Raw genomic sequence first — 15250 nt, forward strand, 5'->3', positions numbered from 1 at the left:
AGCAAAAGGGTCCTGAGAGACCATGAAGACCAACCACCCCGCTGACTTTCTGGACCTCAGGTCCACCTAGCTCTTTGCCCCTGCAACCTTTACAGCACAGTAAAATAGCAACACAATCAGATTGACGTTTATTAATATATCAATCCCACACTCCCAAGCCTCACAGAGGCTTCAGTGCTCTTCAGTATTGCTGTGGGGATACAAGGGGTACCAGGGAAGAGAAGAGGCCCATGACTCCAATGCACAGCCCATGCCCCTGTAAGAACCCAGATGGGTGTACCACCCAGTTCGATCTTGTCAGGCAACTGAAGTAGCCTCCAACGAGTGCGTGCAGCCTCAGTCTAAGGTGAGGCCCAGGTCCTGTGTTGTGTTAATCCGGTCAGGAAGGACGATACAGTCTTGGCCCCTGGTTATCTTGATTAGAAAGCCAAGGGAAGGAATCCTGGGACTGTTTTGGGGAAGTCAAGCGGTGGGGCCCTTGCGACATCGAAGGTTCACACTCCTGGAAGCAAATCATACATGGTCAAGGTGTGCAAAGTGGGGGCTTGCCAGACCCCGGGCTGCGTCACCTCGAGTGGGAAGTAGCTAGCCCAGAGTCGGGACAGGGGACCTGGGAGTGAGCACAGGCAAGGCGGGGCCCAGCACCTCACCGAGTCAGAGTCCAGCTCAATCCCAGTGCTCTGGAAGTCAGCATAGGTTTCCTTGGGGAAGGCTGGCAGCTCCTCCTCGTACTCTGTCTGATAGTCAGACTCATCTGGAGCAGAAGAAAGGGCTACATTGGTCTTCTCTCCAAGGACAGTGGCTGTGCCCAGCAAAGCTAATGCTGAGGCAGGACATGGTCATCCTGGTCCCATGGTGATAGTCCCTACACACAGCCATTCAGTCCCAGGGCTACCAGAGGAGGCTGCAGCAGGGCCAGCAACACATCTCACATGGCCATGCTGGCCCCATGGTGACAGTCCCCACATCTCATTTGCCTTTGTTCATCTCACTCCACAATGTGTCCTGTGTGTTTCCCACAAAAACATGGAGTAACTTGGCCTTCCTTCCCTACTCCCTAACCGTGCATGGAGGGCTGGTCAGGGTTGTATAAGGAGACACCAACACAAACTCAGTTCAGTGCCTGGGGCTCTCACCCTGGAAAGACTCCAGGGCACCTTTCAAGTTCTTCTTTAAGGTGGAACATGCAGCAGGGAATTCTGCAGGACATGCTGCTCGGTTGCAAGATAGGGGTGGGGATGGTGGTTGATGGCCCCTGTGCAGGGCTGTAGGTCAGAGCGGTGGCTGTTGGATGTGGCCCTCAGGTCTCCTATAAGCTCTACCAGTGGCTCCCCTTAAGGTCTGTGGTGTGGCTAGGATGCTATATAGAGAGATGGAGCCGAGCGGCCTAGGAGGCATCCCCATGCTGCGGGAACCCTACGCTGGACAGGTGGGCTCTGGGTCTTCACACAATGGAGAAGCAGCCCTGAGCTTCTTGGCTTGGAGAGCTCAGAGTGGGTGATCTCTTCAAGGGCAAGAGTGAGGGTCTAGCACAGTGGAGGCCCGACCGCCTCTCTCCTGTCCCACTTTCCCGAGATCTAACTCACCATCCACTGCAGCCACTTTGGCCGGCTCAATCCGTGACACAATCTCAGCGAGGTCCGTGAAGGAGGAATTGGGACAGGTGAACACCTGGAGAAAGGCAGGTGCGTGAGGCATGCCACCTGTCTCGGGCTGTACACCTGCAGGGGATGCTGCTGGTGCACCGGACCCCTGCCCTGCCCCGCCCACCTGCCCGTCCAGCCATCTCACCCCACAGTCCTTCCTCTTGCTTGTCCCCTGCTGGTCCTGCAACATCTTCTCTAGGACCCCGCTCCGGACCCAGATGTCAAATACTGTCCGCCCATGTTGATACCCAACTTCCTGTGTGCAGAGGAAGCCCCATCAGGGACATGAGGAAGCCCCTCCTAGTGCTCTCAGAAAAGAGGCCGGAGAGGTAACCACCATCAGAACTGACTCCCAGGTCCTCTGCTCTCGTAGCCAGCTGGTAATACTCACACAGATCTCATCAAACTTGCCGAAGTCCAGGGTTCGGTAGTTGTCGATGGGAGGCCTCAGGTACTCACAGTAGTCGCTGTTCTTCACCATCTCCAGCTGCCGGACGCAGCACACATAGGCCAGTCGTGTCTGAATCTCTGCCATGTTCAACACCTGCCAAGAGTGCTTGAGCCTCCTACCCTGGCCTTCCCTCCTCTGTCCCTCCTGGCCCAAGAACATGATGGGGTCTAAGCCAGAGTCCTGAAGATGTGACCTTTGTTATCCATGAAACCCCGTTTCAGCCCATCCTGTCCCAAAGTTAGTCCCAGTATCTGGGGAGCTGTACATACAGGTGACCCAGATCTGCTGGACTCTGAACTTGGGGGACAAGAGATAAGCCCCAGAGAGGGTATCTAGTCCATTTGGTACCAAATCTACCTTGACTTTTGTGGCCAAGGGGTTCCAGCGTTTCCAAAGCAGCCACCATCCAGACAAAGCATCACCGTAGTTGGTGAGGTCCGTCTCGTCCCGGCTGCCAACATCGATGGCAATCACAACCTTTGCCCCCATGGATCTTGCCACATCCGCTACAGAGAAAAAGGTGCCTGGTTACCTACCACCCAGGTGAAACCAGGATGTGGGGCAGCATTCCAGGAGAAAACAGACGAGAGGGCTTCTGTTTCTCTTGGTGGTTCCACCAGGGGACCCTCTCTAGTATCCTTCCTGGGCCCACGGAGGCAGGAGATCAAACATCTCAGCTTGTGTGCAGCCACGTGCACAGAACTGTGTTGGAGCCCCTCTGAGAATGTGGCCAACAGGTAGTAGGTGTGGCCACACTCACTCACTGCACACTCGGCACCTGCAGGCTCTTAGCTTCCAACTGTGGGCACAGATGGAAATCAATTGCCCCTGGTTTGTCTCCTTGGCCTTTGCTAAGTTGCTGCTGTGCTAACAGGCAGAGCCATATGCTAGGAGCGTGTTGTGCGCATGCGCATGCATGGGCACATGCGCGCTGTGTTCTCTAGCAGCTGATGCCAACCTGACATTTTCTCTTGGCATACTCCAAGGAAAACGTGTACCACCCCAGCCTTCCTGGTGTGGAGGCGGTTGTGGCAGACAGCCACAGGGCAGAATGACCAAAGAACTATGTACCAGCATGGGGGCACTCCCGCGTCTTCTGCAGTACCTGGGAGGTTGTTGATGTAACCGCCATCCATCAGCAGGTGTCCATCCTTGGGGTCGCAGAGTGGGGGCATGTAGCCTGACAAGGACATGCTTGCACGGACATACCTCCACAGAGAGCCTGGAGCAGCAAAGAGATCTGGTGGGAAAGGGGCCAGCCAGGAAGAAGCCTTTCTCTGCCCTCTGTGGTCCTTGTCCTGCACTGGAGAATCAGAGCTGTAGCTCTGTCCTCCTGAGAGCGGACAGGTCCAACCTCCAGGGAGAACACAGCCTGGCAGACCTCCAGACCTCTTATCCCCAAAGCGCTTTGCCTCAAAAACAGACGGCACTGAAGTATTCCTCTGTGGTCCCCAGAAATCCCGCTTTGCCCAAGGGAAGACCCTTACGCCTCCTTTTGCTCCCTTCCCAGAAGCTCCTTTACCCACTAGCTAGCCTTGTTCCTGACTGCCCTGACTCACTGAGAGCTGCTGTGGCAGAGGCACCCTCTACCTTCTCTGCATGTGCCTGTGACTCTCGCTTGTTTTGTAAGACCCTCAGTGCCTTCGACAGTCTCGCGGAACCACCTGTCCACACTCCTACACTGGCCTGCTGTCCTAGAGCCGCTGGCCTGCCTGAGCTGACCCTATGGTGCTTTGGGTTGGAGAAGGCTCTCACCATCTGTGTGAACCCGCATGGCAGAGGCCGTGATGTCGGTGGTGATGGCAAAGTAGGGGAGCCACAGGTCCTGTGGAGAGGACAGGGATCAGGAGACACCTCCTCTCACACTGTTCCCTGTCCATCTGGGGACAAATGAACATGGAGAAAGCAAGACAGTACCAAGGCCACTGAGCAGCCAGTGCAAGCCAGGTATGCGGGGGACACACCTCAATCTGCCGGTCTTTGAAGATGTTGCTGATGCTGCTGTTGAAGCCAGTGCCAGAGAACATAGATGTGATTGGGTAGGTCAGGTCCAGTATAGTCTTCACCATTGATGTCATATCCTAGAGACACGGAAGACCTCTACTGAGGAAATCACACTCTGGCCTGTGAGACCCTGCTAAGGCAGGATTCAGGCGCAGCACATGCTTTCTGCCTCAGAACACAGGAAGCCAAAAGGATCCACAGGTCCAGCTGCCTGCAATTTCAGGCGAGCACTCTCTGTGAGGCGGAGCGTTAGTATAGGCAAGGGCAGCAGAAGCTCCCAAGGCTTTGAAGTCAAGACGCAGCCTCACACAGCTCCGTGCCTCCCGTCCTTCCCTCACCCAGCCAGACCTTGAGGTCCTGGGGGCTCCAGCAGACTTTTGTGCTACTATACAGGAGCGGAAGCATGAGGCTGGGTAGAGCCACCAGATCTGGGAAGGTTAACTCGGGAAGAGCCCAGAGCCTGAGGCTCAGAAGCTCTGTATGGACCTTTCCATAAGACAAGGGGGTGACAAAGGTCACAGGACTAACACAGCTTGAGACAGGCTGTGCCAGGGAGGCTGCTGGACAGATGGCCGCCAATGTCATCCCCAACGTCACCCAGCTCTTCATATGTCCATAGCTCCATCTCCACTGGGCCCAGCAGTAGCCTCCTCCGGGGTGGTGACCTTGGCATGGTACCGCAGCCTAGTTCACCCTCAGGACAGTGGGCGGTTCAGCCCAAAGCGCCCTGACACTCTGAACTGCCACAGTAAATGAGCAGGAGGGATGGGAGAGCATTCTCACAGGTCCCGGGCTCCCAGCCTAGAACGGAGCCGTTCATACCAACTGAGCACATTTCCCGGTGGTCACGGATCTGAGAGGCCACCCCCAGGGACTGCTGACATATCACTAAGGACAGCATGCGTCATCCATGCTCACTCTCTTTTTTGACTGCCACTCATTCCATGGGAGAAATATTTCTGGACAGAGAGCCTCAGGCTTTGCCCTTCCCTTTGTGAAGGCAGCAAAGAGCCCACTCCTCAGCCTCAGCATGAAGGCTGACCAACTTTCTTTTCTTTGAAGAAGGAGAGCACACAACCCTTTGATCCCACGCACGAGTTCGGCAGAGCTCCATTCGCTCCACGGGCGCAGCCCAGCCTCGCCGAGGAGGCTATGAGCTGCCCGCTGGCAGCAAGGAGCTAAGGGAACCTGTTGTCTCCTCTGGCTTTGTTTGATGTTCTGGCTCTGCTGCTGCTGTCCATTTATGACAAGGCTGGACTAACAGGGGAGTAGTTCTATTTCCTGTGCAGTCTGTAGCCCACACCCAGCCCCTCCCTGGTGTGCCAGGGGCCAGGCAATACCCCCCGAAGCCTGCTGGAGTGAGCCAGGCTAACCGACCTGAAGCTGAACCCCTTCTTGCCTTTGCCTCAGAAGCCTAAGGCATAGTTGGGGGGGGGACGGACAGTGGAGGAATTGGGGGAGGGGCAGAATGTGATCAAAATTCTCAGAGAACTAATAAAAAAGGTAAAAAGACATGAAGTTGGGAAGAGGATATGTTGGGAGATTATGGGGTTGGAGAGGGTAAGTGGGAGGTAGATATGACCCTACTGTATTGTACATGCACACTAAATTCTCAAGAATAAAAATAAATTTTAAAAGAGAAGTCTGAGGCTTGCACTGACTGACTCCTGGTCTTGAGTGACTCTCGTTCCCGCTTGTCTTCCTGTCCACTGTAGGTCCTGATGTGGCTGTGCCCCGTTTCCAGAGACTATAGGGACCACTAGCTCCCTGTTCAGTGACATGGCCCTCCATGTTGTCACTAGGTAAACCTCCATCAGTTAAGGCTAGAGCCCAAATCAACCAGCTCCCACTACCTGCCTTAGGGCCACCGTCCCCACCTTCCTCAGGTGCCCTTCTGCCACCTGCCTCTGGCCATCTCCCACCACGTGCCCGGTTGTTTACTGCTTCATGCTCTCCCTTTGCCACACAGGCCATACGTGGACCTCCATGCCTGTCTGCTTGAAAGGGAGCCTTCCTGAGGGCGGTTGCCTGCTTACCTCTGCCCACTGCTTGGCCCGGATCCGTATCTGGCTGTAGCTTCGCTCCTCAGCAAACAGAGCGCCCATGAAAGCCCCAATGGATGTCCCTCCGATTATGTCCACGGGGATGCCACATTCTGCTAGTGCCCTGAGGATACCTACCTGGGCACACCCCCTTCACCAATAAGAACAGAGAAAGAGCATAAGACTACAGCCAGGCCAGCCCTTGAGCTCTATGCCCTATAAGGCCTGAGAGGCAGCTGCCCAGATTATCTGACCACTCTCCCTCCTCAGAACCCGGAGTTTGCATGACCACAGACAATGGGGCAAGGAGACAAAAGGCTGAGAGAGAAGTCTGTATATGACTTAGAATCTCTCTCTCTGGAGGTGCCCAGGTGACTATAGGGTCCAAATGGGAAGGCAGGCTTTACTAAGGAGAGCCAGGGTGGCCTTGTCTATGCACTGCTGAGTCCACCAGAGCACCAGAGTCTGGGGAAATGAGCAGGCTTTTTTAGCTTACTGTGGTTAGGAGAAGTGGGAATGAGAAAACCTAGAAAAAATTAGTCCATGTGGTTGCTGGGAATTGAACAGGGTCCTCTGGAAGAACAGCCAGTAGCTTTGACCACTGAGCCTTCTCTGTTACCCCTGGAGCCTTGTTTACATAGTAAGTTCCAGGAACAGAGAGACCAGTTTCCTTAAAAAACAAAAAACCAGACCAAACCAAACCAAACCAAACCTACCTCCTGCTGAGAGAGGGCATAGTGGCACACGCCTTTAATTCTACTACTTGGGAGGCAGAAGCAGGTGGATCTGTGTGAGCTGAAAGCCAGCCTGGTCTACATCCAGGCCGGTCAGAGTTAAATACTGAGACCCTTTCTCAAAAGAAGAAAGAAACAACAACAACAACCCAAACTGCAAACAAGCAAATAACAAAAAACAAGAGCTGAAGAAATTAAGGCAACTGGTGACTGACATAGAATGGGAACTATACACAGGGTCAAGCCGGGATTACAGACATGACATCAGGATCAAGCCGGGATTACAGACATGACATCAGGATCAAGCCGGGATTACAGACATGAAATGCATAACTGCAATGCAGACACTGACAAGCGAGTTAACAGCAGGGCAGACGCAGTCGATGTACAGCACGGATCCACTGTCCTGAAATCAGAGCGGCTGTGCCAGCCTCCCTGACACACGTCTCACAGCGGGGACTTCCTGCATCCTGCTCCTTTCCTCAACTGTCCTTTCAAAGCCCACATTTTTGCTTTGTTGACACTTTCTGATGTCTGCTTAGATTTCAGGTCTTTTATGTCTGCTCTTGTCTATTTTCTGAGACACCATAGCTTGTGCTGGCCTCAAATTCACCATCCTCCTTCTCAATGTCGAGAATTTACTCAGTAAACAATAAACTCACAAGCTGGTTCATTGGCAGCAATTTATCAAGTAGTCCTAATTTCCCAGGATAGCTGGCTGTCCCATGCTCTCACACCAGTGCGTGTGTCTGTGTATGTGCGTGTGTGTGTGTGTGTGTGTGTGTGTGTGTGTCTGTGTATGTGCCTGTATGTGTGTCTGTGTATGTGCGTGTGTGCGCGCACGTGTGTGTGTGTGTGTGTGTGTGTGTGTGTGTGTGTGTGTGCGCGCGCGCGCGCGCGCGGGTGGGTGCCTGCCTGCATTACAGAATAGCTACAAAAGGATTTAAAAGACTTTACTGGAAGTAGAGTCAATATAGATTCAAAAGATCACTGCAGATGGCTGGAAGTAAGGTATTAGCTACATAGTTACTGAGCTGCTTGGGGCCTGGAGAGTAGCAGCACTGAGGGGAGCACTGCTTAGCCTGCTTGGCAAACTCTGAGGTAAACGACCCTGTCTCAAAAAGCAACGTAGATGGTACAGGTACCTGAGGAATGACACTTGAGGTTGCCCTCTGGAACCACTGCCACGACACGCACACGCACACGCACACACGCACAGACACACGCACACGCACACATGCACACACACACACAGACAGACAGACAGAGGCAGAGACACAGAGATGCAGAGATAGAGACAGAGACAATGATGTGAGGCTTAGTGCCTTCCTTCAAAGCTGCCACTGAGAGAGAACCAGAGACTGAGGGGAAATGCTGGCATAAATGCACCTGGAAAGACTCTCAGGAAGAATAAATAAAGACTTTTCCCAACTCAAGAATAAGAGACAATCTACTGAGAAGACTTCAAATGGCTCCTTCTCAACAAAGGCAGCAAGGACAATGAAAAAGGCGGGACAGCCTGAGAGTGCAGTGTCTGGTAGAACAGCCTGCAGACCAGCGCTGCACACCCACCAGAGTGGCTCCAACAACATCCAGGGTAAACTAGAAAAGGAAACGGAGCTCTCACACATGGCTGGTGGGGTGTAAACGGTCTCACTACCCCACTCCTATATTTGTCCAAGAGGAAAGAGAAACATACATCCACTAAAAAAAGATATTGTAGTTTTGCTCCTTATAACTGGAACCAAAAAACTGGAACATCTAAACAGAAAGAAGGCTGCCAAAATCCAGCGATGAGAGAGCATCTCGTGCCCCACCTGGAACATCACTCTGAGTGACACCACGTGTCAGTCATCACTCCGAGTGGACAAACCTACACACACATAGGAAATTCCAAGCAAGCAAACAGAGCAATAAACGAAAGATGTGTTTCTGGCGCCTCCAAGCATAGCACGTTAGTGAAGGAGAACGCTGTGGGAGGAAGGGCTGTCCCCGCATGGCACATGGAACAAACCAGCTGGTGACACCAGCACTGGTGAGGAGCAGGACAATCTCAAGCCCCAGGCCAGCTTGGGTCAGGTAAAGAGAATTTGTCTCAAAGAAAACAAAATAAACAAAAATAAAATTCAAAGTATTAAAAGATTAGTAGAAAATTAAGTTGAAAGATACAATTGAGGAGAGAGGGCTCAGTGGCTAAGAGCTGACTGACTGATCCTCCAGAGCGTCCGGGTTTAACTCCCAGCACCTACACATCAGCTCACAACCGTCCGAGACTACAGTTTAGGGGATCCGACACCCTCTCCGGCCTCTGCAGACAATAAACTGCACATGCAGATAACATACATACATAAAATAAAATAAGTAAAGCTGAAACATTTCCCAGAGTCTCAATCTCACGCATTTCCAAATGTGGAAGGGCCTTGGGGGACTCCAGTCCAGCTGGAGACCAGCAGCAGCACTGAGACACCACCACATCCTTTCAGAACAAGATTAAGAGAAGCCCTGAGTCTCCACAAGCAGAGAGTAAGGGCGGTGAGTAGAACCAGTTATCAGTCATCTCCACAGTGCCCAAGCTACGCACGCAGTACAGCTGTGACAGAACTTCTCAGAGATTATCTTCATCTTGAATTCTAGGCCTAGCCAAACCCTCGCTCAAGTCTGAGAGAGCAGACGGAAGGTCTGTGGACAGGCCCAGTGCTAACACTGTCACCTCCCACACAGCCTCTCCAGGAGATTTCAACAAAGAGGAAGACAGGAGATGCAGAAAGTGGAGCTAAACAAGGGAATAAAACAAAGGCATTTGTTAGGATGGTGGCAAAGAAAAATCTCAGGTCCAACAGTCAGCTGGAAGGAGATCAGTGACGATGAGGGACTTGAGGCTAGTGGGTGTGCAACCCTAGAAAACTCAAATAGAGACGTTCTGGACAAAGAAGCTGTGACTGCTCTGCCAGTCTTTGCCAGTATACCGAAAACACCGGAAATGGGGCTGAAGCAAACACGGCAGTCAGAAATTCCTAAGAAGGAAATAGTGTCAGAGCCCCATGGATAGGATTTATCTCTGAAGGAGCTGTCCCAGTGCTGGCCGTCCCAGTGCTGGCTGTCCCAGTGCTGGCCGTCCCAGTGCTGGCTGTCCCAGTGCTGGCCGTCCCAGTGCTGGCTGTCCCAGTGCTGGCCGTCCCAGTGCTGGCTGTCCCAGTGCTGGCCGTCCCAGTGCTGGCTGTCCCAGTGCTGGCTGTCCCAGTGCTGGTTCCTCATGAGGGTGATGAGGACAAGAGACAGAAGCAGAGCCACAGACCAGGAGCGTGCACGAAGAGCCCCACATGTACATTGTTGAACAGAGTTACTTCTGGGGAGTCTGTAGATTTGGCTCTGGGAGGGGCACCCTCTTCCTGGGAGATGTGTGGTCTGATGCTACCCTTTGCTCACGTCTGGATCACCACTTCCTCTTCCCTGTGATGCCCTGGGCCCCCACTTCTTTCAGCTCAGAAGGATCAGAAGACAACTCAGGGTAGGAATTACATGGGCTAAAAATCCTTTAAAGAATGCAGAGACCAACGAACTAAAGGCTATTTCTCTAGTTCATGAGCACATCAGGTCATTCTTCCACTGAGAGTGTATTAAAGTGGGAAGAACTTCATGGGAGCCCAATGGGGAACCAGCAAATGACAGGCAGTGTTCAAAGAGGAAACATATGGCCAACCAGACAAATGCTGCTAAGCACAGATGCTCGGATAACACACACATTTTCTTCTGCCTAACTGGCATCATGAAATCCAGAACATCTGGGCTATAAACATCCATGTACCCAGATACAGACCACACCCTCGCCATCCATGTGGACTCCTTCCTGAGGATACTAGAGTGGCCCAAGGGTCTCCATCTATGGCACCACACTACCATATTCCTCATGCTCAGGGTAAAGCCGGTGGGAATAACTGTCACCCCCCCACACACAAACACACATAGCACACAGTCGGACGGGGACTCACCTGGCTCCACCCCCTCCAAGCACCAAGGCAATGGCATTGCCTGTCAGGATCCGTGCCAGGCGGGAAAAGTCGGAATGACGGTCTGGTGGTCGTTGGAAAACGCGTGTGTACATCTCAACCTGAGAGGAGCCAAAGGAAGACAGAGGTTTGTGCATTTCTGCAGCTAAAACTCTGCATGTCCTCAGGTCCTATCCTTTGCCTCAGGTCCTATCCTTTCCAGAACACAGCCCTGTTAGCACAAAAGTGTCTGAAAGCATCCAGACTCGCTTGGGGGTGCTGGCAGAAGACAGACAGACCAGGAGGGAGCTTCAAACTCACTTGGGGGTGCTGGCAGAAGACAGACAGACCAGGAGGGAGCTTCTAGACTACCTAAGACCACAGCACCCCAGGATGTCCCACCGGAGTCTCTCCACTGGCCCTGTATGCAGACAGTACCCTCAGGGGCATTGAGTCCTGAGAGAGATGCAGCTGACAGAATGCTGTCCTTTGAGCTATGGGGGTTGAATGGGCTATGGCATGTGGGCACCACCTAGCTTTCACACTGGGCCCAAAGAACTAAAGCTGACCCAAGGAAAAGGTGTCTGCTTCTGCCCCGAAGGGATAGCACAGGGACCTGACCATGAGATCTCTCTAGGGTTCACTATGTGAGGCTCTCAGCCTTGCACTGTGACCCTCAGTCAAGCACAGATTCTTGGGCTCAGGTTCCCAGGTCTTGATGGCCTCTATCTTGTGCCCCCACCATGCTGTGCCTTTCTTTCTTCATCTGCAAGGCAGCCCAAGAGTTAAGGTCATGGTCAGAGTTCGGCAGTTGATGAGACAAGGCCAGTCAGAACCCACAAGCCCTGATGCTAACAAAGGAGGAGGAAGACATTCTGAATATATAGCTGGAGGCCCGAGATGATGTAGTCGGGGCCAAGTCCTTCTGAGCCAGACCACCAGGCCTCACCAGTTTGGGCAGGCTCCTCTTAGAGAAGACACGACGCGGGCAGCAGAGGTGCAAATGGCCAGAACACCAACTCCGCATGTTGAGCCACTCTACGGTGCGGGAGGGCGCTGGGCCCTCCTCCTTGTGCAGCAAGATCAGTTGCTTCTGGGCACGCACGGCTGTGCTCTCCAACATCTGCTCCAGCTGGGGGAAGAGTGGGGCCTGGTCAGCCTGAGCACTGAGCACAGTACAGAACCGAGGACATTCACAGAGCTGTCCCCGAGATCTACACTCGACACTTCCCTGATGGCTGGATCCAGACCCAGAGAGGGCAGTGTAGAATGGGCGTTGGGGTTGCTAATACCCTGACCACATGCTCCACTCAACTGTGTATGCTGGGTGGCCAATATGGCTGTAAGGGCGCTCGGGGTACGAGACAGGAGTGTGTCCTGTGTCTCAAACACTACTTTGTGAATGTGTGCTCCGACCCTCACAAGTGGTGCACAGCTTCTGGGGAACGGCCCTTACTGAAATGAGAGCTGAGCAGGTAGACCAGAGAGGAGACGGGAACAACACTAACTAAAATGAAGACGTATTGCTTCTCAGAGCTTTCTTCTCTGGAAGGACACGGCCATGCCTGCAGCCACCCACAAAGGAAAACCGCGAAAACAAGCAGCACAGCACTCTGGCGGCGTTTGGTAGGGACAAGTACACCCCTGGGGTCAAGAACTCGAAAGCCTCTGGAGACAACTTGTGCCTAGCTCGTTACCATGAAGGAACTGGCAGAAGATGGCAGAGACACATGGTGGGGCGCTCACAAATGGAAAAATTAACAGTTGGCAAAACGGACCAAGCCGTAGGACCTGTGTCCAAATCCTACTGTTGACGGAAAAGCAAATTTCATGCCGGGTGGAGGTGGTACACACCTTGGATCCCAGCGCTTGGGTGGCAGAGGCAGGAGGATCTCTATGAGTTCAGAGGCCAGCCTGGTCTACAGAGTGAGTTCTCGGACAGCCAGGGCTACAGAGCAAAACCGTGTCCCAAAACACCAAAAAGTAATTTCAGAATGATATAAAACAGACCCCTGTTTGTGTCCAATCTCTAGGGGTGAATACGGCAAAGGCATCCGAAGGGTGGGTGGGAGACGTGTGGGTCCCCTTCTGAGTACCATTTTAACCAGAGGGAAGATGAACAGGGTTCCGGGAATGCAAGTCCCTCTGAACACTCACCTCACCCAGTGCGGGCTCCTGATCGCCCAAGCCCACGATGAGGATGCAGTCAGCCTGACGAATGCAGCGCTGGGTCCAGGGTGTGAGTGTGCTGTCTGCTTGATACAGCACAATCCGGTGGATGTCCTCCTGCTGCCCCAGCCAGCTGGACAGCCGGTACTCATGGATGCTGCAATACACAGGGCAGCACCTCACCCCCTTAAAGTAATCTTAAATATTTATTCATGTACTCTGAGTGCTCTGTCTGCATGTACACCTGCACACTAGAAGAGGGCAATAAATCCCTTTATAGGTGTCATGAGCCACCATGTGGTTGCTGGGAATTGAACTTAGGACCTCTGGAAGAGCAGCCAGTGCTCTTAACCACTGAGGCCTCTCATATGCCCAAATATATATATGTTTGGTTTTTTATAACAGTATCTCAGTGGATGGCATTGGCTGGTCTGGGACTCACTCTGTAGGCTAGGCTAGCCTTGAACTTACAGAAATTGGCCTACCTCTGCCTCCTGATTGCTGGCCTCTCTCACCTTCTATGGGCTCTAAGGCTCCTCCCTTCATTAGCTTCCCTCCCACAGAGCAGCAGAGGAGGCTTGGAGCTGAGCAGCTGGACAGAGGTTGGGGGTTCAAGAGAAAGTGAGATGCAGAGCTACCTGTATGTCAAAGAGGCGCCTGCTGTCTCCTGGACCTCTAGTGGTCCCCAAGGACATATGTGGAAAGGATAGCTGGACTAGGGACATGCTGTTATGTGCGGACACCAAGACCCTGGGATAATGAGTTCCATCTCAGGACCATGCCAGGACAGCTAAGTTGAGGTTGGCTAAATTTCTCCACGCGAGACACAAGGGGGTCAGGGGCGCACCTGTCTAGAGCAGCAGAACCAAGGCGTTGTTTGATGTTGTCACTGGTCAGCAGCAGGACAGGACCTGAAAACAACCACCCATTTCAGAAGTCTGAGCCAGCAGCCACCTCTTAGGAAAAGCAAGTGATCCATTCTTACACCTTGTGCTGGGGTCAGCTCCCTGGGAGGGATAGCTGGCAAGGGACGAGTCAAGCTTTTAGGCTGGGTCTCCTGTTGACATATGAACCAATCCTACCTGCAATCAGGTATGTGGACACATGGTGGTGACATGGACAGCATGCAACAGCAAAGCTTGGAATCCTGTAATTGCTCAAAGCCACATCAAAAGTGGCCTGGATCTAAATCTAGTTCACTCACATGCAGGTGACAAGCTTTTACATCCATGCTTCTCAAGTTAGCCAAGGAAAGGTCGCATGTGGCTCAGAAGCAAGGCAGAGTGAAGAGCAGTGGGCACCTCAGGAAACGGCCTCACATGGCCACAGGTGGAAAAGGGCCTAGCCATGGGAAAGCCAAAAACAATACACAAGGAGACTTAAATCATTCTTAACAAACCAATCAGGACCTTTATAAGTTCAAGGCGAGCCTGGTCTACATGCTTCCAGATCTGCTAGGCTAGAGCCACATAGTGAGACATTGTCTCAAAAAACAAGCAACAAAAATTATTCTAAACAAGTTCTTCCAAGAGTGTGCAATAAAGAGATACTTTGTAAGAGTCTGCCCTCCCTCAAGACAGGGTCTCAAGCTGGCCTGGAACGACAGAAGTTCAAGCAATTGAACCAGCTCTGCCTTTTAAGAAGCTGGGACTGTAGGCAAACTCCATGCATCTGGCAGCAATATCACATTTTAATTAGCAGCCGTTTCTTCGAGGCTCCCAGAATCAGGGACCTTTACAGTTGGAATGTGACTATCACAACTCCAAGTTAAACTGTACACGTGCAGCCAGGCATGGTGGTACCTGCTGTCGGTCAGAGATACAAAGTGAGACCTTTGGTGGCACTTGTCTTTAATCTTAGCACTGGGGAGGCAGAGGCAAGTGGATCTCTGAGTTTGAAGAAAGCGGGGTCTACAAGGTGACTTCCAGGACAGCCAGGCTTCACAGAAGACCCCGTCTGGGGGTGAAAAGGGAGTAGGAACTTTTGAAGCAGGCAAACATGGCCCACTACAGAAGTGAAGAGCGAAGGACAGTAGGTCCATATGCACCTTGAGGCCACTGCTCCTTCAACCTGGACAGTAGCAGGAGATAGGGCCACATATTTTCTCTATCTGTCCCTGCTAAGAGGCCATCCTGCATAACATAATGAGATCTTGCTACACGACATGCAGGTGCAGGCTGGAGGGATGGCTCAATGGTTAAGCGTACCGGTTGCTCTT

At 52.6% G+C, this 15250-nt stretch overlaps 1 protein-coding gene across 1 annotated transcript in view; it reads right to left on the reverse strand.

The window, feature by feature from the left end:
• Positions 1-115: 115 nt before the first annotated feature.
• Positions 116-15250, reverse strand: part of Pnpla7 (patatin like phospholipase domain containing 7) — a 79022-nt gene continuing 63887 nt past the window's right edge. Inside the window, exons 21-34 of the mRNA XM_032903144.1 lie at positions 13880-13943; positions 13021-13189; positions 11813-11995; positions 10867-10985; positions 6138-6294; positions 4062-4178; positions 3853-3922; positions 3203-3319; positions 2455-2603; positions 2038-2190; positions 1792-1902; positions 1587-1671; positions 651-754; positions 116-502 (exon numbers count right to left, since the gene is read on the reverse strand). Of these exons, the coding sequence (XP_032759035.1) occupies positions 380-502; positions 651-754; positions 1587-1671; positions 1792-1902; positions 2038-2190; positions 2455-2603; positions 3203-3319; positions 3853-3922; positions 4062-4178; positions 6138-6294; positions 10867-10985; positions 11813-11995; positions 13021-13189; positions 13880-13943 (1721 nt within the window). The 3' untranslated portion in view covers positions 116-379. The remainder of the gene's footprint in view (positions 503-650; positions 755-1586; positions 1672-1791; positions 1903-2037; positions 2191-2454; positions 2604-3202; positions 3320-3852; positions 3923-4061; positions 4179-6137; positions 6295-10866; positions 10986-11812; positions 11996-13020; positions 13190-13879; positions 13944-15250) is intronic.

This window comes from Rattus rattus, chromosome 5 (genome assembly GCF_011064425.1).
Source record: "Rattus rattus isolate New Zealand chromosome 5, Rrattus_CSIRO_v1, whole genome shotgun sequence".
Lineage (NCBI taxonomy): Eukaryota > Metazoa > Chordata > Mammalia > Rodentia > Muridae > Rattus > Rattus rattus.